At 34.7% G+C, this 17,244-nt stretch overlaps 1 protein-coding gene and 1 pseudogene across 2 annotated transcripts in view; one reads left to right on the top strand and one right to left on the bottom strand.

Moving 5' to 3' along the window:
- Nucleotides 1-5,623, top strand: part of LOC138334971 (uncharacterized) — a 36,178-nt gene extending 30,555 nt beyond the window's left edge. Inside the window, exons 18-20 of one of the 2 annotated variants that reach the window (XR_011210213.1) lie at nucleotides 1,197-1,267; nucleotides 1,537-4,230; nucleotides 4,575-5,623. Coding sequence is in view for 1 of the 2 variants with exons in the window: in XM_069283850.1 (XP_069139951.1) it covers nucleotides 1,197-1,267; nucleotides 1,537-2,229 (764 nt within the window). In the remaining variant the exon portion in view is untranslated. Of the gene's footprint in view, nucleotides 1-1,196; nucleotides 1,268-1,536 lie in introns of both variants that reach the window. The other variant, XM_069283850.1, reaches the window with a different exon arrangement.
- Nucleotides 5,624-9,644: 4,021 nt separating this feature from the next.
- The window catches only part of LOC138334972 (uncharacterized), a 29,395-nt pseudogene continuing 21,795 nt past the window's right edge, over nucleotides 9,645-17,244 (bottom strand).

The following is a 17,244-nucleotide window of genomic DNA, read 5'->3' on the forward strand; positions in this document are numbered from 1 at the left end:
AAATATTAGAACAGGTAAGCTTGTGTGATGACAGGGAATGCTGGATGGAGGCTAAGGGTAGTATCTGAATATTAGAACAGGTAAGTTTGTGTGATGACAGGAATGCTGGGATGGGAGGCTAAGGTAGTATCTGGAAATAGACAGTAAGTGTGTGATGACAGGAAGCTGGATGGAGGCTAAGGTATAGTATCTGGAAATTAGAACAGGTAAGTTTGTGATGACAGGGAATGCTGGGATGGAGGCTAAGGGTAGTATCTGGAATATTAGAACAGGTAAGCTTGTGTGATGACAGGGAATGCTGGGATGGAGGCTAAGGGTAGTATCTGGAATATTAGAACAGGTAAGCTTGTGTGATGACAGAGAATGCTGGGATGGGAGGCTAAGGGTAGTATCTGGAAATATTAGAACAGGTAAGCTTGTGTGATGACAGGGAATGCTGGGATGGAGGCTAAGGGTAGTATCTGGAATATTAGAACAGGTAAGCTTGTGTGATGACAGGGAATGCTGGGATGGAGGCTAAGGGTAGTATCTGGAATATTAGAACAGGTAAGCTTGTGTGATGACAGGGAATGCTGGGATGGAGGCTAAGGGTAGTATCTGGAATATTAGAACAGGTAAGTTTGTGTGATGACAGGGAATGCTGGGATGGAGGCTAATAGTATCTAGAATATCAGAACAGGTAATTTGTGTGATGACAGGAATGCTGGGATGGAGGCTAAAGTAGTATCTGGAAATTAGAACCGTGTGTGATGACAGGAATGCTGGGATGGAGGCTAAGGGTAGTATTTTCAGAACTCTATTTTGTTTCTTGTGTTATTAATGTAAGGGTGAAAGGCATGGAATTATTTATAACAAGTAATGTTATTGTTTGATAACAGGGAATGCTGAATGGTTATTGTTTGATAACATGTAATTTTCAGTTGTTTAAATGTGTTATTATTTGTAATTATGTAATGTTACTGTTTGATAACAAGTAATGTTATTGTTTGATAACAAGTAATGTTATTGTTTGATAACATGTAATGTTATTGTTTGATAACATGAAACATATTGTATAACATGTAATGTTATTATTTGATAATATGTAATGTTAATGTTTGATAACATATAATGTTATTGTTTGATAACATGAAATGTTATTGTTTGATAACATGTAATGTTATTGTTTGATAACATGTAATGTAATTGTTTGACAGGAGAGCTGGTGAGAGAATTAGCATTACTCTACTCCTTCTACACCGTGGCTATCAATGCCAGTGGCACAAAGGTGGGTATCACTTCATATGATTGTTTCAATCAAATAGGACAATTATATAGATAGTTCCCCCAAAATTCATTCATCTACTCCTCATTTCTCTTTGTTCCAAAGGAATTCTTAATGCATGCCATTGATTAAGGTACGTCAGCTTTCTTAAATGCATTTCTTCATAAGAAGTCCCTAAAAAGAAGTTCATTAATTGATACGTTGATGTTGCTCCTGGACACATTTTACCTCCTGTCCTATCAAAAGACATAGTTGTTTTTTCTCTGTTACAGTTTGTGTCCAGCATGTTTGATTTTCCTATAGTGGTCAGTGTGAAGGACGACGCCGAGCCTCAGATGATGGATATGAATAAGATGGACACACAAATGTCTGCAGCCATGTGTACAGTGGTCAGTCCAGACGAATCACTGGCTTTGTGTGGCTCAATTGATGGAAGCATCCGGGTCATTGAGATGACTGGTGCATACAAGTTTAAACTTGGCCAGAAGTCAACCGTGGTGACGGCCACTTTCTCACCAGACAGTCACTATATTGTGTCTGGTGGCTACAAATCTATCTATGTCTGGAACATGCAAGATGGCTCTCTGAAGTTCAAGGTCAGAAAACATGATAATTTTGTCCTTAACATCAAATTTGACCAGAAAGGGACCCACTTTCTGACTACAGGCCGAGACAAGAGGATTGTGATTTGGGATTTCAGGCGTGGGGTTTCTTTAACTACGTTTTTCGCCGACAGCAAGGTAGAACAAGTGGAGTTTACGAGGCGGGGCTATGTTGTGTTTGTCCCCGAGGGAGTCTCAGGTGCAGCCACTCTCAAACCAAACCCGGTCCTTAAACAGATGCTAAAGGGGAAATACAACCTGAAATTAACCCCTGCTATAAACGATGCTCAGCGTATGGCCCTCGGCTTCTCATCTCAAAAGATTAACGGTGGCGATGGGAGTTCTGCATGTCAAATTTTATAAAATGTTGAGAACAAATTGTGGATTCTTTCACAAAATATACACATTGGCAATGGAAGTTCTGCATGAAAATTTTATAATATCTTAAGAACAAACTGATGTTTTTTTTCTTCCGAAAGATAAATACATTGTATTGGTAACAAGTTTTACATGTAGATTTTTTTTAACATACTGTATGAAAAAAATCCAAGCTTCTACTGTGAAGACATAGGTTCAATACTTTATGATTAATTGATAATTCAAAGGATGTCCATGGTCTTCCAAGGTCGTCACAAGCAGGACATCAATTTCAAAATTGATGTAGTTACACTTTAGAAACAAATTACCAAGATAATTTGTATAATTGAAAGTTGCCAGAGGGTTAGCACAAAGTTATCAATGAACTTCTTCAAGGTTGCTAAGAAATTTTGTCTACTTAGCAGGTCTCAATCACATACTAAAAGTTTGCATGAAATATCAGCTAGAAGTATTTTATTTGTGGAGAAAATGTATACACGTGCAATTAAAGACCTCATCAGCATAATGGTTATGTACAATTATATATACACACTTGTATCCCATATCCAACAGTAACAGCAATCATATTAAAAAAAAATCACATTATTTAATCAGAAACCAAAATGTGGCTATATATTGTGTTTTATGATAAACATTATATTGGTTAAAAATCTAATATAATTATTTTTTGTTTGTTTATTAGAAACTATGTTGGCTATATATTTTTTGCTATGATAAATCATATAAGATTCGTTACAAATCCAATATAAAAGCATTTATAGACATACAGGTCTTCCTTACAATCAGCTTTGCGACTTATCCTATCATACCTCCATACTTTGCTGATCATAAAACATATACATTAGTAATGTACATTACTATATATAGCCACCTTGTTAAGTCAGCTGACAGGTGCCCTCTATGGGTCCAGAATCAATTACAGCTGTTGATATGACTGTAACATTGCAACAATGAATGCTGATCTTGATAGACAATTACAAGTCGGAGTAAAGTTTTAGTGTGAGAAAGTGAACTAAAGCTCACTTGTTAGTGCACTGATGCAAAGCTTAGTGAGTTAATTTATAATATATCAAAGTACACTGGAATTCTCAATTAGGGGTCAATACAAATGTAGTTTCCTCTAGGGAATACTTTGTGTTTTTGAGCATGACAGGGTAAACATTATTGACAGTGATTTGTACTTTGTACAAGATCAATATTTACATGAACTAGCATTTACATGTATAGTTCATTTAAGCATTGAACTTCTTTCATTTGGCATTCATATTGGCTATGTATGCTAATTGAAAGACGTTCAATGCTTATATTTACATTTGGTTACAATTTTATGATGAAATCTGAAGGAATTTTGCATTTATAATGAAATAATGATTTGTTATCGTCATGGATGGAACAGCCATTTGAACAGCAGTCTGCCGTGACTGCTGGCTCGACAATTGTGATGTCACAATGAAAATGACGTCATGATAGCGCTTGAAGTCTATTGTCTATATGACTTCCAACTGCGCTTGGTAAGGTTACATAGTGGGACTGCAGTGAAAATGAAAATATATTGTAATGTACACGAAATTAAATATTGTAATATACTTGATTTCCTACTTAATAATACACTGAACAGTTCACATTGCAGTGCAATTAATTCACATTGTTGCTCACTTAAGTAAATGTTAGGTGCATTTTTAGTTCACATAATGTACTCGAGCTCACATAGTTGAGGACTATTTTAATACTGGCTGGCAACTTATCTTGCGTAGACATTACCAATTTTTGTCAACGTCTCTGTATTTGTTTAGCTACTTGCAAAATTTCCTGAAAAAAGTTATCTTCTAATAGACGATAATACCTAACTGAATGACACAGAAATTGTCTGTAAATTTGTGTGTAATCTTACAAATACACGTGCTGAGTACCTGATAATAACTGGTTGCTAGTATGTTTCCTATACAAATCAACAACAGGTTGCTTTATATATTTATTCTTTTTAAAGTGAACAGTCGGGCAAGGATGGCTAAAGTTAGTAAAAATGGTGTGAATGTATCCAGAATTATTTCTTATGAAATAGAAAAATAAAATCTCTCGTCAAAATCTGTCTGCGTACGATGAAATTAATTTAAAGTATGGGAATTCTAAAACGTCCTCCCGGCTCACTATGTCCGTGGTTACATTTCCACACAGCCTCGCTTTCAATGCTTTTTTTAACTTTTCTTTACTTTAATGGTCAGAACTGGGAAACTAAGCAGAACTTGACCGTCCTATTAATACGTGAAAACTTTTGGAAGGCCAATGAACGCATTTAGACTGGTTTTCTTTGCCCGACTATTCACTTTAAGTTATTGATATACAATTTTATCATAGTTCAAACTATTTTTTAATATTTTATTTGAATCTCATTCACTTAACTTAATAATTTTATAAGCTTAATGTTGATTTTGATAATACAACACAATATTTATGCTTGCACATTTGTATTAAGAATATACTACACCATTAAGTGATAATTACCGGTACCTACCCTCATTTGTGCCTTGCAACACAGACAAGCCCTTGAAACCTTTTGCATCTCATCAGTTGTTGCTGTCCAGTCTTTGTACACTTACATCTTCATTTATTTTTTAATTCAATTGATCTCTATATCATCCGTTCCCCATCTATTTGTCTGCGTCCTAGGTCTTTTCCTTGTCCTCCTTTTCTCATTTGCGTCATATTTTTACTCTTTGTCTTTCATCAACTGTAAACCAACTTTCTTTCACGTCTAATTTACCATATTTTATTTTTGTCATCAAAGTAAATTCACGAAAGTTTATCTCTGCAAATGAATATCTTTCTAACTGATATTAAGTTATTTTTAAATCTGTGAAAGGTAACCGTCATATTAAAGATTTGTATTGGAGACAGAAATCCAAAATTCAAAAGCCGTAAAAGAAAGTTGGTTTAATTTACAGTTCATTAATTTGCCTTTCTCAATGGACTTGAGCTAGGTAGGACGTTCTTATACATGATCTCACCTTTATGCTTAAGTTCTTCTACTGCTCTTGTGGAGATAAACAACGAGGCAGTATATATATATATATATATACGTTGATGGTAAATTAAAATACAAGTGATCCTTTGTAAAATTCCTTTATTTTTGTGTTTTCAACTGCTTTTATACCATTTTCTACAAACCATTTGTTTATTTTTGGAAGACCAGAGTTTTCTTTGTTTATGGTAACAGTAAAATTATAATTTTTCTGATTGTTGATTATACATGAATGATTTATTGTTGTTTTATTGACTAATGAAGCAATTTTCTGAGTGATGACGCCACTTGAGTGCTTTCATACGTTTGTATAACTGATTTCTTATTGTTGTCAAATAAATATTTTTTAAAGAAAGTTTAGTTCAGGTTATTTATTTTGTTATTTTTCCATTCTCATTTTTCAGTCGCATGACCCTGTATTTAAAACCAAACCTATATTTCAAGTCACACACGACTATACAACTAGACAGTAAGCTACATGATAGTTAATGCTCAAACACACAATTTGTACACAAGACTAAAATACTTAGTACAAGCGATTGATTTTTGATTGGTTGACTTCATATCTTATTTTCTGAAAATCTAGAGTACAACTTTTATGTAATCAACAAGAATTCCACGGAAGTGGATGTGTCGCCTGCACAGCATCACAAAAAATAGTTATTTACAGTTGAAAATATTGTTAATAATAAGGTGAAGTTATCAAATCCCGTAACTCTTGCAAATATTGATGGATTTTGACCAGTATCAAACCCATCTTAGATCTCATTGATATAAAGCAATAAACCAAATTTGGTTGAAATCGGACAATAAGTACTAAAGTTATTGAGCGGAAACCATGGATTTATCTGTTTTGACGATTTTAAAGTCTCATAACTCTTGCAAATATTGACATATCTTGACCAGTATCAAACCAATCTAAGATCTCATTGATATAAAGCAATATACATTATTTGGTTGAAATCGGACAATAGATACTAAAGTAATTGAGCGGAAACCATGGATTTATCTGTTTTGACGATTTTAAAGTCCTGTAACTCTTGCAAATATTGACGAATTTCGACCATTATTGAACTCATCTGAGATCTCATTAATATAAAGCAACATATAAAATTTTATTGAAATTGGACAATAAATATTTAAGTTATCGAGCGGAAACCATAGATTTATCTGTTTTGACGATTTTAAAGTCCCGTAACTCTTGCAAATATTGACGGATTTTAACCATTATTGAACTCATCATCCAAGTGTCGCCCTTGCATTGCAGGCGACACAAAAACTGGGTCATGTAAGGACGGCATTCAGTGTATGTGATGTACATGTTTTGGGAGGCTATAGTATGTTTGTTTTATAATCCTTGTTATAGCACAAGCTTTTAATTCTATAATTATAGCCACCTCTATGTTTAATACTGGGACACATATATAGACGCCTTTATAACTACAGAATAGAAAGCCTGTGATTATAGTGGAGTTTACAGTGCTATCTCACTGAAGCATGCTCACATTTCAATTATATTCCTCATCCTCGATATTCCTATCTCATAGTAAAACGAAGCAACAGAAGACACTTTGATGTAAACCAAAAGACATGTAACAGTAAATGGTGGTTGACTGTATTGCTTTGAAGTTGGGCATTGCTCTCTCTCTGTAATCAAGTCTGTGATCATTTTTTTTTCACCTGAACTGCCTTCAGTTTTACTATGAGATAGTTATGTAGTCCAGGGGTGGATATAACGTCAGTGATAGTAACCCCTGGAGTATCTGGGGTGAGCTACTAATGGTTTCATGAATACCATCCATGGAGGGAGAAAAAATAAACTCGGATACATGTTAAAACTGCTTTTGTTTAATATGTATACAAAATATGTGACAAACAAGACTTCACTGCTCCTTTGTTCCATCAGTGAACTCTAGCTGTGGCTGTGTGTTATCATAGCAACAAACTTTTTGTCATAGCTACAGATCTTAAGTAAATCCTGCTTTCTCAAAAATAAAATTATGAGGTTTGTAACAATTTGCCGTATTGAATATTAGACTCCTGTAAAACTTTCTCAGGAAGCTACCTTATGTATTCAATATCTGATCAGTTTTAAAAAATCCTTCAATATCAATAAATCGGCTTACTGTGATGCACACTCGTCCCAGGGGCAAGTAACCTGTAAAAGACTTGTCCAGACTCACGACCATACTTGTCTAAATAACCTCCCCTGAAAATTGTTACCAGCAGTATGTAATATCTCATTATAGTATCTTCAGTCCTATCAAAATAGCAAATTGTATAGAAACAGCACATAATAAAAAAAATGTTTTAGTCACAAATCATCTATCTCCGATAACAATTTTATTTTAAATGGGACAAATCTTCTCATCCGACAACTGAAATACCAACTTTGTCTAGGATGACTGGACAAGCCATTTTGACAGGTCCTGAACAAATCAACATGAAACAGAGTTTGATATAACAGTCAATACACCAACACCTTTGACAAGAGATTTTAGTTATATTCAGATCCAAAATTTTATTTATCTATTTTTTCTTGCAAAATGGACATAATATCACAAAATGCTCAGAAAACTGAATTCAAAATAACACAATGTACCTGCATCTTGGCAAAGATAAAAATGTGACTCTTTCACACCAGAACAGAAAATACATGAAATGGTTTTAACTAGCAAAACTAGGATGGTATGACCAGTTATTTAGAAACAAGAGTGTCACTGCTCCTTTGTTCCATCAGTGAACAAATGATTATGTCTAGCTGTGGCTGTGTGTTATCATAGCAACAAACTTTTTGTCATAGCTACAGATCTTAAGTAAATCCTGCTTTCTCAAAAATAAAATTATGAGGTTTGTAACAATTTGCCGTATTGAATATTAGACTCCTGTAAAACTTTCTCAGGAAGCTACCTTATGTATTCAATATCTGATCAGTTTTAAAAAATCCTTCAATATCAATAAATCGGCTTACTGTGATGCACACTCGTCCCAGGGGCAAGTAACCTGTAAAAGACTTGTCCAGACTCACGACCATACTTGTCTAAATAACCTCCCCTGAAAATTGTTACCAGCAGTATGTAATATCTCATTATAGTATCTTCAGTCCTATCAAAATAGCAAATTGTATAGAAACAGCACATAATAAAAAAATGTTTTAGTCACAAATCATCTATCTCCGATAACAATTTTATTTTAAATGGGACAAATCTTCTCATCCGACAACTGAAATACCAACTTTGTCTAGGATGACTGGACAAGCCATTTTGACAGGTCCTGAACAAATCAACATGAAACAGAGTTTGATATAACAGTCAATACACCAACACCTTTGACAAGAGATTTTAGTTATATTCAGATCCAAAATTTTATTTATCTATTTTTTCTTGCAAAATGGACATAATATCACAAAATGCTCAGAAAACTGAATTCAAAATAACACAATGTACCTGCATCTTGGCAAAGATAAAAATGTGACTCTTTCACACCAGAACAGAAAATACATGAAATGGTTTTAACTAGCAAAACTAGGATGGTATGACCAGTTATTTAGAAACAAGAGTGAATGCTCCCTGGCTTTTTAAGCAGGGCATCTTTGTACAATCTATTATTTGTCAGACTTGACCATTCATACAGAATTGGGGTTCAGGACTTAATATTTCCACTGGAGAAGAATGTTAACATCTGCTCTATTTCTTTTACTGTGTCCTGTCCCTCAGAACCAGCAACTATTAAACTACAAATGATTATCCTATTTCTATTAAGCAATGTGCTCTATTTCTTCTATTTAATCCCATTTCCCAAGACATCAAAAGGGTGAAGGAGAGCAAGCACTCTTTCATAAAATTTCCTCCTGTCAACCTAAAGATACATCAAACCAAATTTGCTTGAAATCTGCTCAAGTTTAAGCATGTAGTTTTGACCCGCATACCTTGTAGTAATGCCTTATATAAATCAGCAAGAAGAAAAGACAACAGATTCATGTGGGATCTTGGCCCCAACATTTGAATAATCATTATTGGATCCAAAGATATTTGTGATTACTCCATAAATGATATACCGTATTCGACCCAATATGCACCCAAGGCAATTGAAAGTTGCAGAAAAGGAGGGGGGTTCTTAATATGACAAAATTTGAACTAACTTTTCACAAAATTATTGCATTAAGTAAGCCATAAATCAATTTACAGAATACGCCAAGCTGAGACACCTACAAAGAATTTCTAGTTTCAGTCTATACTCCATTTGAGTTAAGTGATATTGTGGCCTTAAAAAAGGGGACAGGCAATTACTGGTGCCTATTGGGTCGAATACATCAATAGATGAGAAATTGTAACTACAAACTTCAATCAAAATTTAAAATGGTCATCTATTCTTTGAATAATTTCTTTTTCTTTTTTAAATAATCAGTGTAACAATGAATATGTACAACAAGAGAAAGAGAGAAATTTATGTATGAAAATTCAAAGACACATGGAGAACTCCCAATAAAATCATGAAGAATTATAATTCAATTTCTAAGGTCAAAATACAAATTGATCCATGTTGATGAGGAGCTTATCACTATAGAGGACTGCTGACCAATGAACAGACAGAAGGGACCATGAGAAAAAAAAATGAAATTAAAAATTTTACATTCCTGATTTTAAAAGTAATACAGTTAAGCCCTGACCAGCAGAACCTCAATTGTTTCTTTTTCCAAGGTGAACTCAAGCAAAAAAACAAAAAGACCTTGTCCAAAAATAAAGTTACTTTTTAACTAAAATGGACTTAAGGTTGCACCAAGTCAATCTTAATCTTCGTCCTCATGTTTAGAAAGTACCATATTTTCCTTACTAAGAACACCTCAATTTGATAATGTTCCCCCCTCCACAACTGTTAGATTCCCAATACATGTGCATAGATATGATATCGTAAAGCAACGGTAAAATTTATTGAATGGAACATGTTTGCCGAATGTTAACCATACAAACACTGAGATCGTCTTGTTAATCACAATATACATGCACTTTAAAAAGCAACATTTTTTCAAAAAAGGATTTTTAAAATTCCGTGAAACAGACACATTTAACCAATGTGTTATGCTTCTGGTATGTAAATTTCTTCATTCTGTATTTTCAATACCGACTTAAAAACAGTCAGTAATAGTCTATTTCAGAAAAATATGAAAATAAAAGCAAGATGACTTTAGTCTATTTCAGTAAAAACATCTAATTTATCTGATATAACACACCCCCATTCCAGCCCCTCAAGCCAATTACCAGTGCCTGGCGTCCTTAATAGAGAAAATATGGTATGAGAAAATGGTAGATGTAATATGTTATGTAACTTCCAATATTTCAATGCTAACACTTAACACTCTATCTCCAACTGGAAGCTAGTGTCCTAGTACCACACCATCATTTTGGTATTGAGATTTACCAGACCTGTTGTTGAGAAGTCATCAGTTTGTGCGGGATTGCCATGTTGTTTTCCTCACAAGGAAATGACATACAAACAGGTGACATAACGGATCGAATCCAGCTACCATGATCAGAGAACACTTCACAAATAAAAGACTTGATATCAATGCCCTCTCTTCAAACACACAACCACTGCTTTGCATAAACAAACTTTAAAATGTTAACAGTAAAATATTTTGACAGTGTATTGTCTGTGTGGTTGTACAAACACATCTACTGAGGGAATAATGGTGTTAAGATTTCTGCCATGGTTTTTTGTCCAAGCCCCGATGATCTGCTACGTGTTTATTCCGACATTTGTCCCCATAGACACAACCGGTCGTCCTCCAGAAATAGCACTCATCGCCATTCACAGGTCCAGATTGCTTTGGTAAGTCTGCAGCTTTGGAAACATTGGCACTCGCTTGTACTTTATTTGACGATGACAAAGGTGTGGAAGATCTGCAACAAAAATGGTTACAGATCGATGTAGACAGGTGCTCTCAAGGTATCACTACACAGGTGCTAAAAAGATATCACTGTTTTAGAATTGATGATTTGTCAATTAAATTCTTATCAAAACAGGTGTTCAAAAGATATAATTGTTTTAGAAATATTAATTTGCCTATTAAATTCTTATCAAGACAGGTGCTCACAAGATATCATTGTTTTAGAAATGTTAATTTGCTAATTAAATTCTTATCAAGACAGGTGCTCACAAGGTATCATTGTTTAAGAAATGTTAATTTGCTAATTAAATTCTTATGAAGAAAATACTACATCGTTGCTAATATTCGTTGGGTTTTTAATTTCCCGGCTTCATGTTAATTCCAAAGCTTTAATATCACGTAAAATTTATCAAAATCATGTTTAATAATGACATTTTCAAAGGCTACTTTTTTACTAATTTGCGAAAATAAACCCTGTGAATAAGTTTCTAACAGTAAATCACCAAATTTTACAACCACAAAATTTAATATCTATACAGTATCAGGTATAAATATTGATGATGCAATGCTTTGGAGTAAATGTTGACCAAAACCCTACATGAAACAGAATATTGTGTACAAAATGTCAATGTCACTGAAGACAGTCATATACACAAATCCATCATCATAATATTCCTTCCTTAGGTAAAACTTGTTTGTGATATTAAATAAATGGGAAACTCTTAAGTGTATCACTTATCATTCAAGTAAAACTCTATAATAAAGTAGCGAGTAGTAGTAATTACATGAAAACATACCCTATAGTAATGGTAGCAGGTCCTGACGTCTTCTGATGGTTTTTTCGTAGTGTGATATTTCCACTTCCATTAACAATAGGATTGTCCGGGAACTTTATTAGGAGTTTTTGTCCCCCACATTCTGCACCCTACAGGAGACAAACAACACATTATACAAATATTGTTCCAAATACAGTGCATTATGAAAGATTAATCCAGTGTGTATCTACCTTTCATCATTTGTTACTTTTAGATGTAACTGACTATTAAAAAAAGTGGAACTACTTTATTCATCGCAGATTCATAAAGAGTTACTATCAAAGGTCTTTTGAAAAATCTACAAAAACATTCAGAATAATAGCCTTACTAGTATATAATTTTACCATAATATTTTTATTTTCGATGGTTTTTGAAAATCCAAAAGGGTCAATGTACCATATGTCTAGACTTTTAACTTAACAAAATATAGAATGATATTTCCCTAATGTTTTTAACTATGAAAGTTATGAATGAAATCCAAAACTATTTTATCATTATCCTTTAGGGCTTTCCCAGTAAAAAATCTACCCTATCCCAGGACTCCAGTTTTTTGTTAGGGGGAAGTTGCATAGAAGCAATATAATTAGATGTGGTACCAGGGGTAGAATAATTTTTACAACCACCCATAGAAGCACGTTTTTTAAACCCATAGATGTAATTTTAAACAAGAGATCCCAGAGGGAATTTGGCGCCCACCAAAGAATGATCTATGTCTGACAATGGAAAGATTGATCTTTTCTCTACTTTTCAAATTTTTCCAAACTTACTTTATATAAAATTAGAGACAGATTGCTTCAGTACTTTCTGAGAAATAACAGTAACAAACTTTAACTATAAAAATCCAAGATGGCTGCCTTGCGGCCATCTTGTGGACCGATAGGTCCCAAAACGCAATATGCACAACTAGGGCCCTAGGGGAACATACAAATGAAATTTGAGACAGATCCCTTTGGTACTTTGAGAAATAGCGATAACAAACTTCAACTGCCAAAATACAAGATGGCTGGCTGGCGCCCATCTTTTTTATCGTTCAGCCTCAGAATCTTTATGGCACAAGAAGGGACTAAAAGGACTCTACATGTGAAGTTTGAACCAAAGCCCATCAGGAGTTCTTAAGAAACAGCGATAACCAAGTTCATCTGCCAAAATCCAAGATGGTTACCTGGTGGCCATTTTGTTTTTTCGATCATTCTCAAAATCTGTATAGCACAACAAGGGACCAATGGGATTCTTCTTGTGAAGTTTGAACAGAATCCCTGCAGTAGTTTTCAAGAAATAGTGATAACAGACTTCAACTGCCAAAATCCTAGATGGCTGCCTGGCGGCCATCTTGTTTTTCCGATCAGCCTCAAAATCTATAAGGCACAACTAAAAACCACTGGGATCTCCATGTGAAATTTGAACAAAATCCCTTTTGTAATCCTCAAGAAATATTGATAACAAACTTCAACAGCCAAAATCCAAGATGGCTGCCTGGTGGCCATCTTGTTTTTCGAATTTTTATGGCACACGAGGGACCAAGGGATACCACCCTCCATGTGATGTTTGAACAAAATCCCTTCAGTACATGTAGTTCTCATGAAATATTGATAACCAACTTCAACTGCCAAAATCAAAGATGGCTGCCTGGTGGCCATCTTGTTTTTCCGATCAGCCACAAAATCTGTATGGCACAACTATGGACCAAGGGGATCCTCCATGTGAAGTTTGAACAAAATCCCTATAGCAGTTTTCAAGAAATAGTGATAACAAGCATTGTTTACGGACGAACGACAGCGTAGTGACCTGTCACGCTTCGTTGATTAGCTCACGTCAGGTGTCAAAAGTAAGATCACAGGTAAGTTAGCGATGGACCATGATTTAATTGTAGTATAATGTCATATTTGTTTACACTTATAAATGCTTGGTTTATAGTAAAATATACCGTTTTGAACATAACATATAACAAGTGTATAAATCACTAGATGTATACATAATTGTATATTTCAGAATGACCAATGTATAACATTTGTCTCGTATATATATTTCTAGTTATATATATGTATTTTTATAACAGAAACTACAAAATTATTTACAAATGGCATGTCGAGAAAGAGCAATGCAGATATGATGCACAATGTCAGAATTTTGATCTTTCTGGTAGTTGCTAGATTTTGGATATTCCAATTTCAATTTAAATTCAAGTGGTATTTTTTTTTTTATTTAACCCCCGCCCCCCCCTCCCAATCCTGTTAAGAAACAGCGATAACCAAGTTCATCTGCCAAAATCCAAGATGGTTACCTGGTGGCCATTTTGTTTCCCCAAATCCGCAGTGAGCGGATATGTGCCGTTTCCATGATTAGCAGCTTGTTATACAGGTAAAATTCGAGCCACTTCGGAGGGGCGGTTATCGTCGGTACTGAAAGCGGGACCGATTTTGATGCGGTGTTTTTCAAACACTTCTGTAAGGAGATCAAACAGTTGTAACATTTCTAAATACTCTTTTTTCCTTTCCAGGGGTACACTTTAAGAGAAACAGCGATTAACCAAGTTCATCTGCCAAAATCCAAGATGGTTAACCTTCAGATCATTCTCAAAATCTGTATAGCACAACAAGGGACCAATGGGATTCTTCTTGTGAAGTTTGAACAGAATCCCTTCAGTAGTTTTCAAGAAATAGTGATCACAGACTTCAACTGCCAAAATCCTAGATGGCTGCCTGGCGGCCATCTTGTTTTTCCGATCAGCCTCAAAATCTATAAGGCACAACTAAAAACCACTGGGATCTCCATGTGAAATTTGAACAAAATCCCTTATGTAATTCTCAAGAAATATTGATAACAAACTTCAACAGCCAAAATCCAAGATGGCTGCCTGGTGGCCATCTTGTTTTTCGAATTTTTATGGCACACGAGGGACCAAGGGTACCCTCCATGTGATGTTTGAACAAAATCCCTTCAGTACATGTAGTTCTCATGAAATATTGATAACCAACTTCAACTGCCAAAATCAAAGATGGCTGCCTGGTGGCCATCTTGTTTTTCCAATCAGCCACAAAATCTGTATGGTACAACTATGGACCAAGGGGATCCTCCATGTGAAGTTTGAACAAAATCCCTATAGCAGTTTTCAAGAAATAGTGATAACAAGCATTGTTTACGGACGAACGACAGACCATGGACGCAGGGCGATTTGAATAGCCCAGATGGTGGGCTAAAAATGTAGAAGCATTTTACTTGCAAAGAAATCACAAGAAACACTGTAGTGATATTGGAATAGACATTGATTAAAGAATTTAAGATTATTTTCATAACATTGGTTTTCTTAAGTACATGTAGGCCTGTATGCACTTCATTCAAAATTTGTCACAGCTAAGAGTTACATTGTTAACATTTTCCTACAATGATTTACACTTGTGTCATACCTACAATCGGAAAATGAATAGCAGATACTTTGGAAGTTCCATTTGTCCTAAAATAAATTATTTTAATTTCTTTTAGTTGTTTCAAACCAAGAGTATGTTCTGTACATTGACATGTTGACCCATTTGCACATGCAACACATTGTTTAGTTCCTTTGACACGCAAATAATAACCATTCCAAACACTATTTTATCATGTAATTACAATCTATACTTAATGTGTTATACAAGATCGGAAGGGTAGTATCAACTAGGGAAACAGACTAGTTTCCGTGGATCGTTACCATAATGGTCACGACAATTGACTTTTTTTCTGAGAAGGGAACAGAAGCGAATTTAAGGTGAACAGAAATATAGGACCATGGATAAAAGTGTTTTTTTAACTAACATCAACCATGCATAGAAGTGATATATCTGAGAATGCCACCATGGATAGAAGCAAAAAATTCTGGAGTCCTGGGGTCAGGTAGTTTTTAATTGGAAAAGCCCTTAATTATATAGATATCAATACAATCTTGGTCTTCTAGATTTTACCTGTAAATGTTGCATGGCTTTGCCAGCAGACTCCTTTGTTTTATAATTTATGAAAGCACAATATTTTTCTGGAAGACACCGCACACTTGTCACAGCTCCATATCTACAACATACATAGCATAATTTTATTTTACACTTCAAATATGTCACTAGACACGTCATGTACCTGTATATAGGTCAAGGCCATTCCTTCGCATAGCAGCATTACCCTAACACATAATATTACTTTAAAGACTCTAATAAATAACTTCCAAACTTTTTCATAGTGTACTGTAAATATACTAATTGTTGCGGTAACTTTATTTTAACGCTTTTTGCACTGCCATTGAAGCACTAATTCATATACAGTGCTAAATTTAAAACTAGATGGGCTGTGCATTATATATATATATATAACACCCTGCGTATTCTATACACACTCTGTGTATTCTACCAATCAGAAGGCAGTCTTCCCATGACTACTGATTGGTCCAAAGGAATATTATTCAATGAATAGGGAATTTATGAATGGAAGTTTAAGAATGAAATGGTTCAGGAGGTCACCACTACATGTCATTGCAGGCCAAGTCCTACACAGTCCAACACATCAATAGTAAACCGGATAGCAATAATACAAACGCTAGTCGCGTTGTATTAAAAAGGGTATTTCCAGTAATAATTAAACCACCAAATTCCGCTAATTCATATCCGCTCTAATAAATCATAACTTACACATTTGCACTAAAACTTCACTGCACTAAAATAAGTAATACAGTATTCAAAATTAGTAAAGGTACATAATATCCATTTCTTGTTTTGTCCTCACTTACCTGGAAAATATTCTAAAAAGTTTTTTGTCATCCACTTTGTCAGGGAGGACATTTCCGACCCAGAGTGCTGTCAGCCCAGCTGGATTGTTGTGACTGTAATACAGATAGCATTAAACAGTACAGGGATGAATGGATTAGCCTGGAGCTGATTCATCAAGATATCTAACAGACCCCAAGGAGGACTCAATAGTTATCAAAAGAAATCCTAGAAAGATCCTTCCAACAGAAATACAGTTACAAGAGTAAAATGTTAATTAAAATTGATTGCTGCTGGTTTTCAAACTCTCTCATATGAGTCAATGACGGTGGTGACAGGTTAAAGTTGAGGTGTAAATGATTAAATATTATGAAGTTAGGTGTTAAGATTAGAGAGAAATACTCACTCCATCTTGGCATCTGATTTTTTTGGTTGTTGTGATGTTCTTGTATTTGTTATTGTGAAACCTTCATCGTCATCTGATACATATACTTCTCCACCTAACACGTTTTCCGCTGAAACCAACCAAGTTAGAGTTAGTGTTGCTGGAGTCACGAT

The sequence above is a fragment of the Argopecten irradians genome, chromosome 11 (genome assembly GCF_041381155.1).
Source record: "Argopecten irradians isolate NY chromosome 11, Ai_NY, whole genome shotgun sequence".
In the NCBI taxonomy this organism is placed as follows: Eukaryota; Metazoa; Mollusca; class Bivalvia; order Pectinida; family Pectinidae; genus Argopecten; species Argopecten irradians.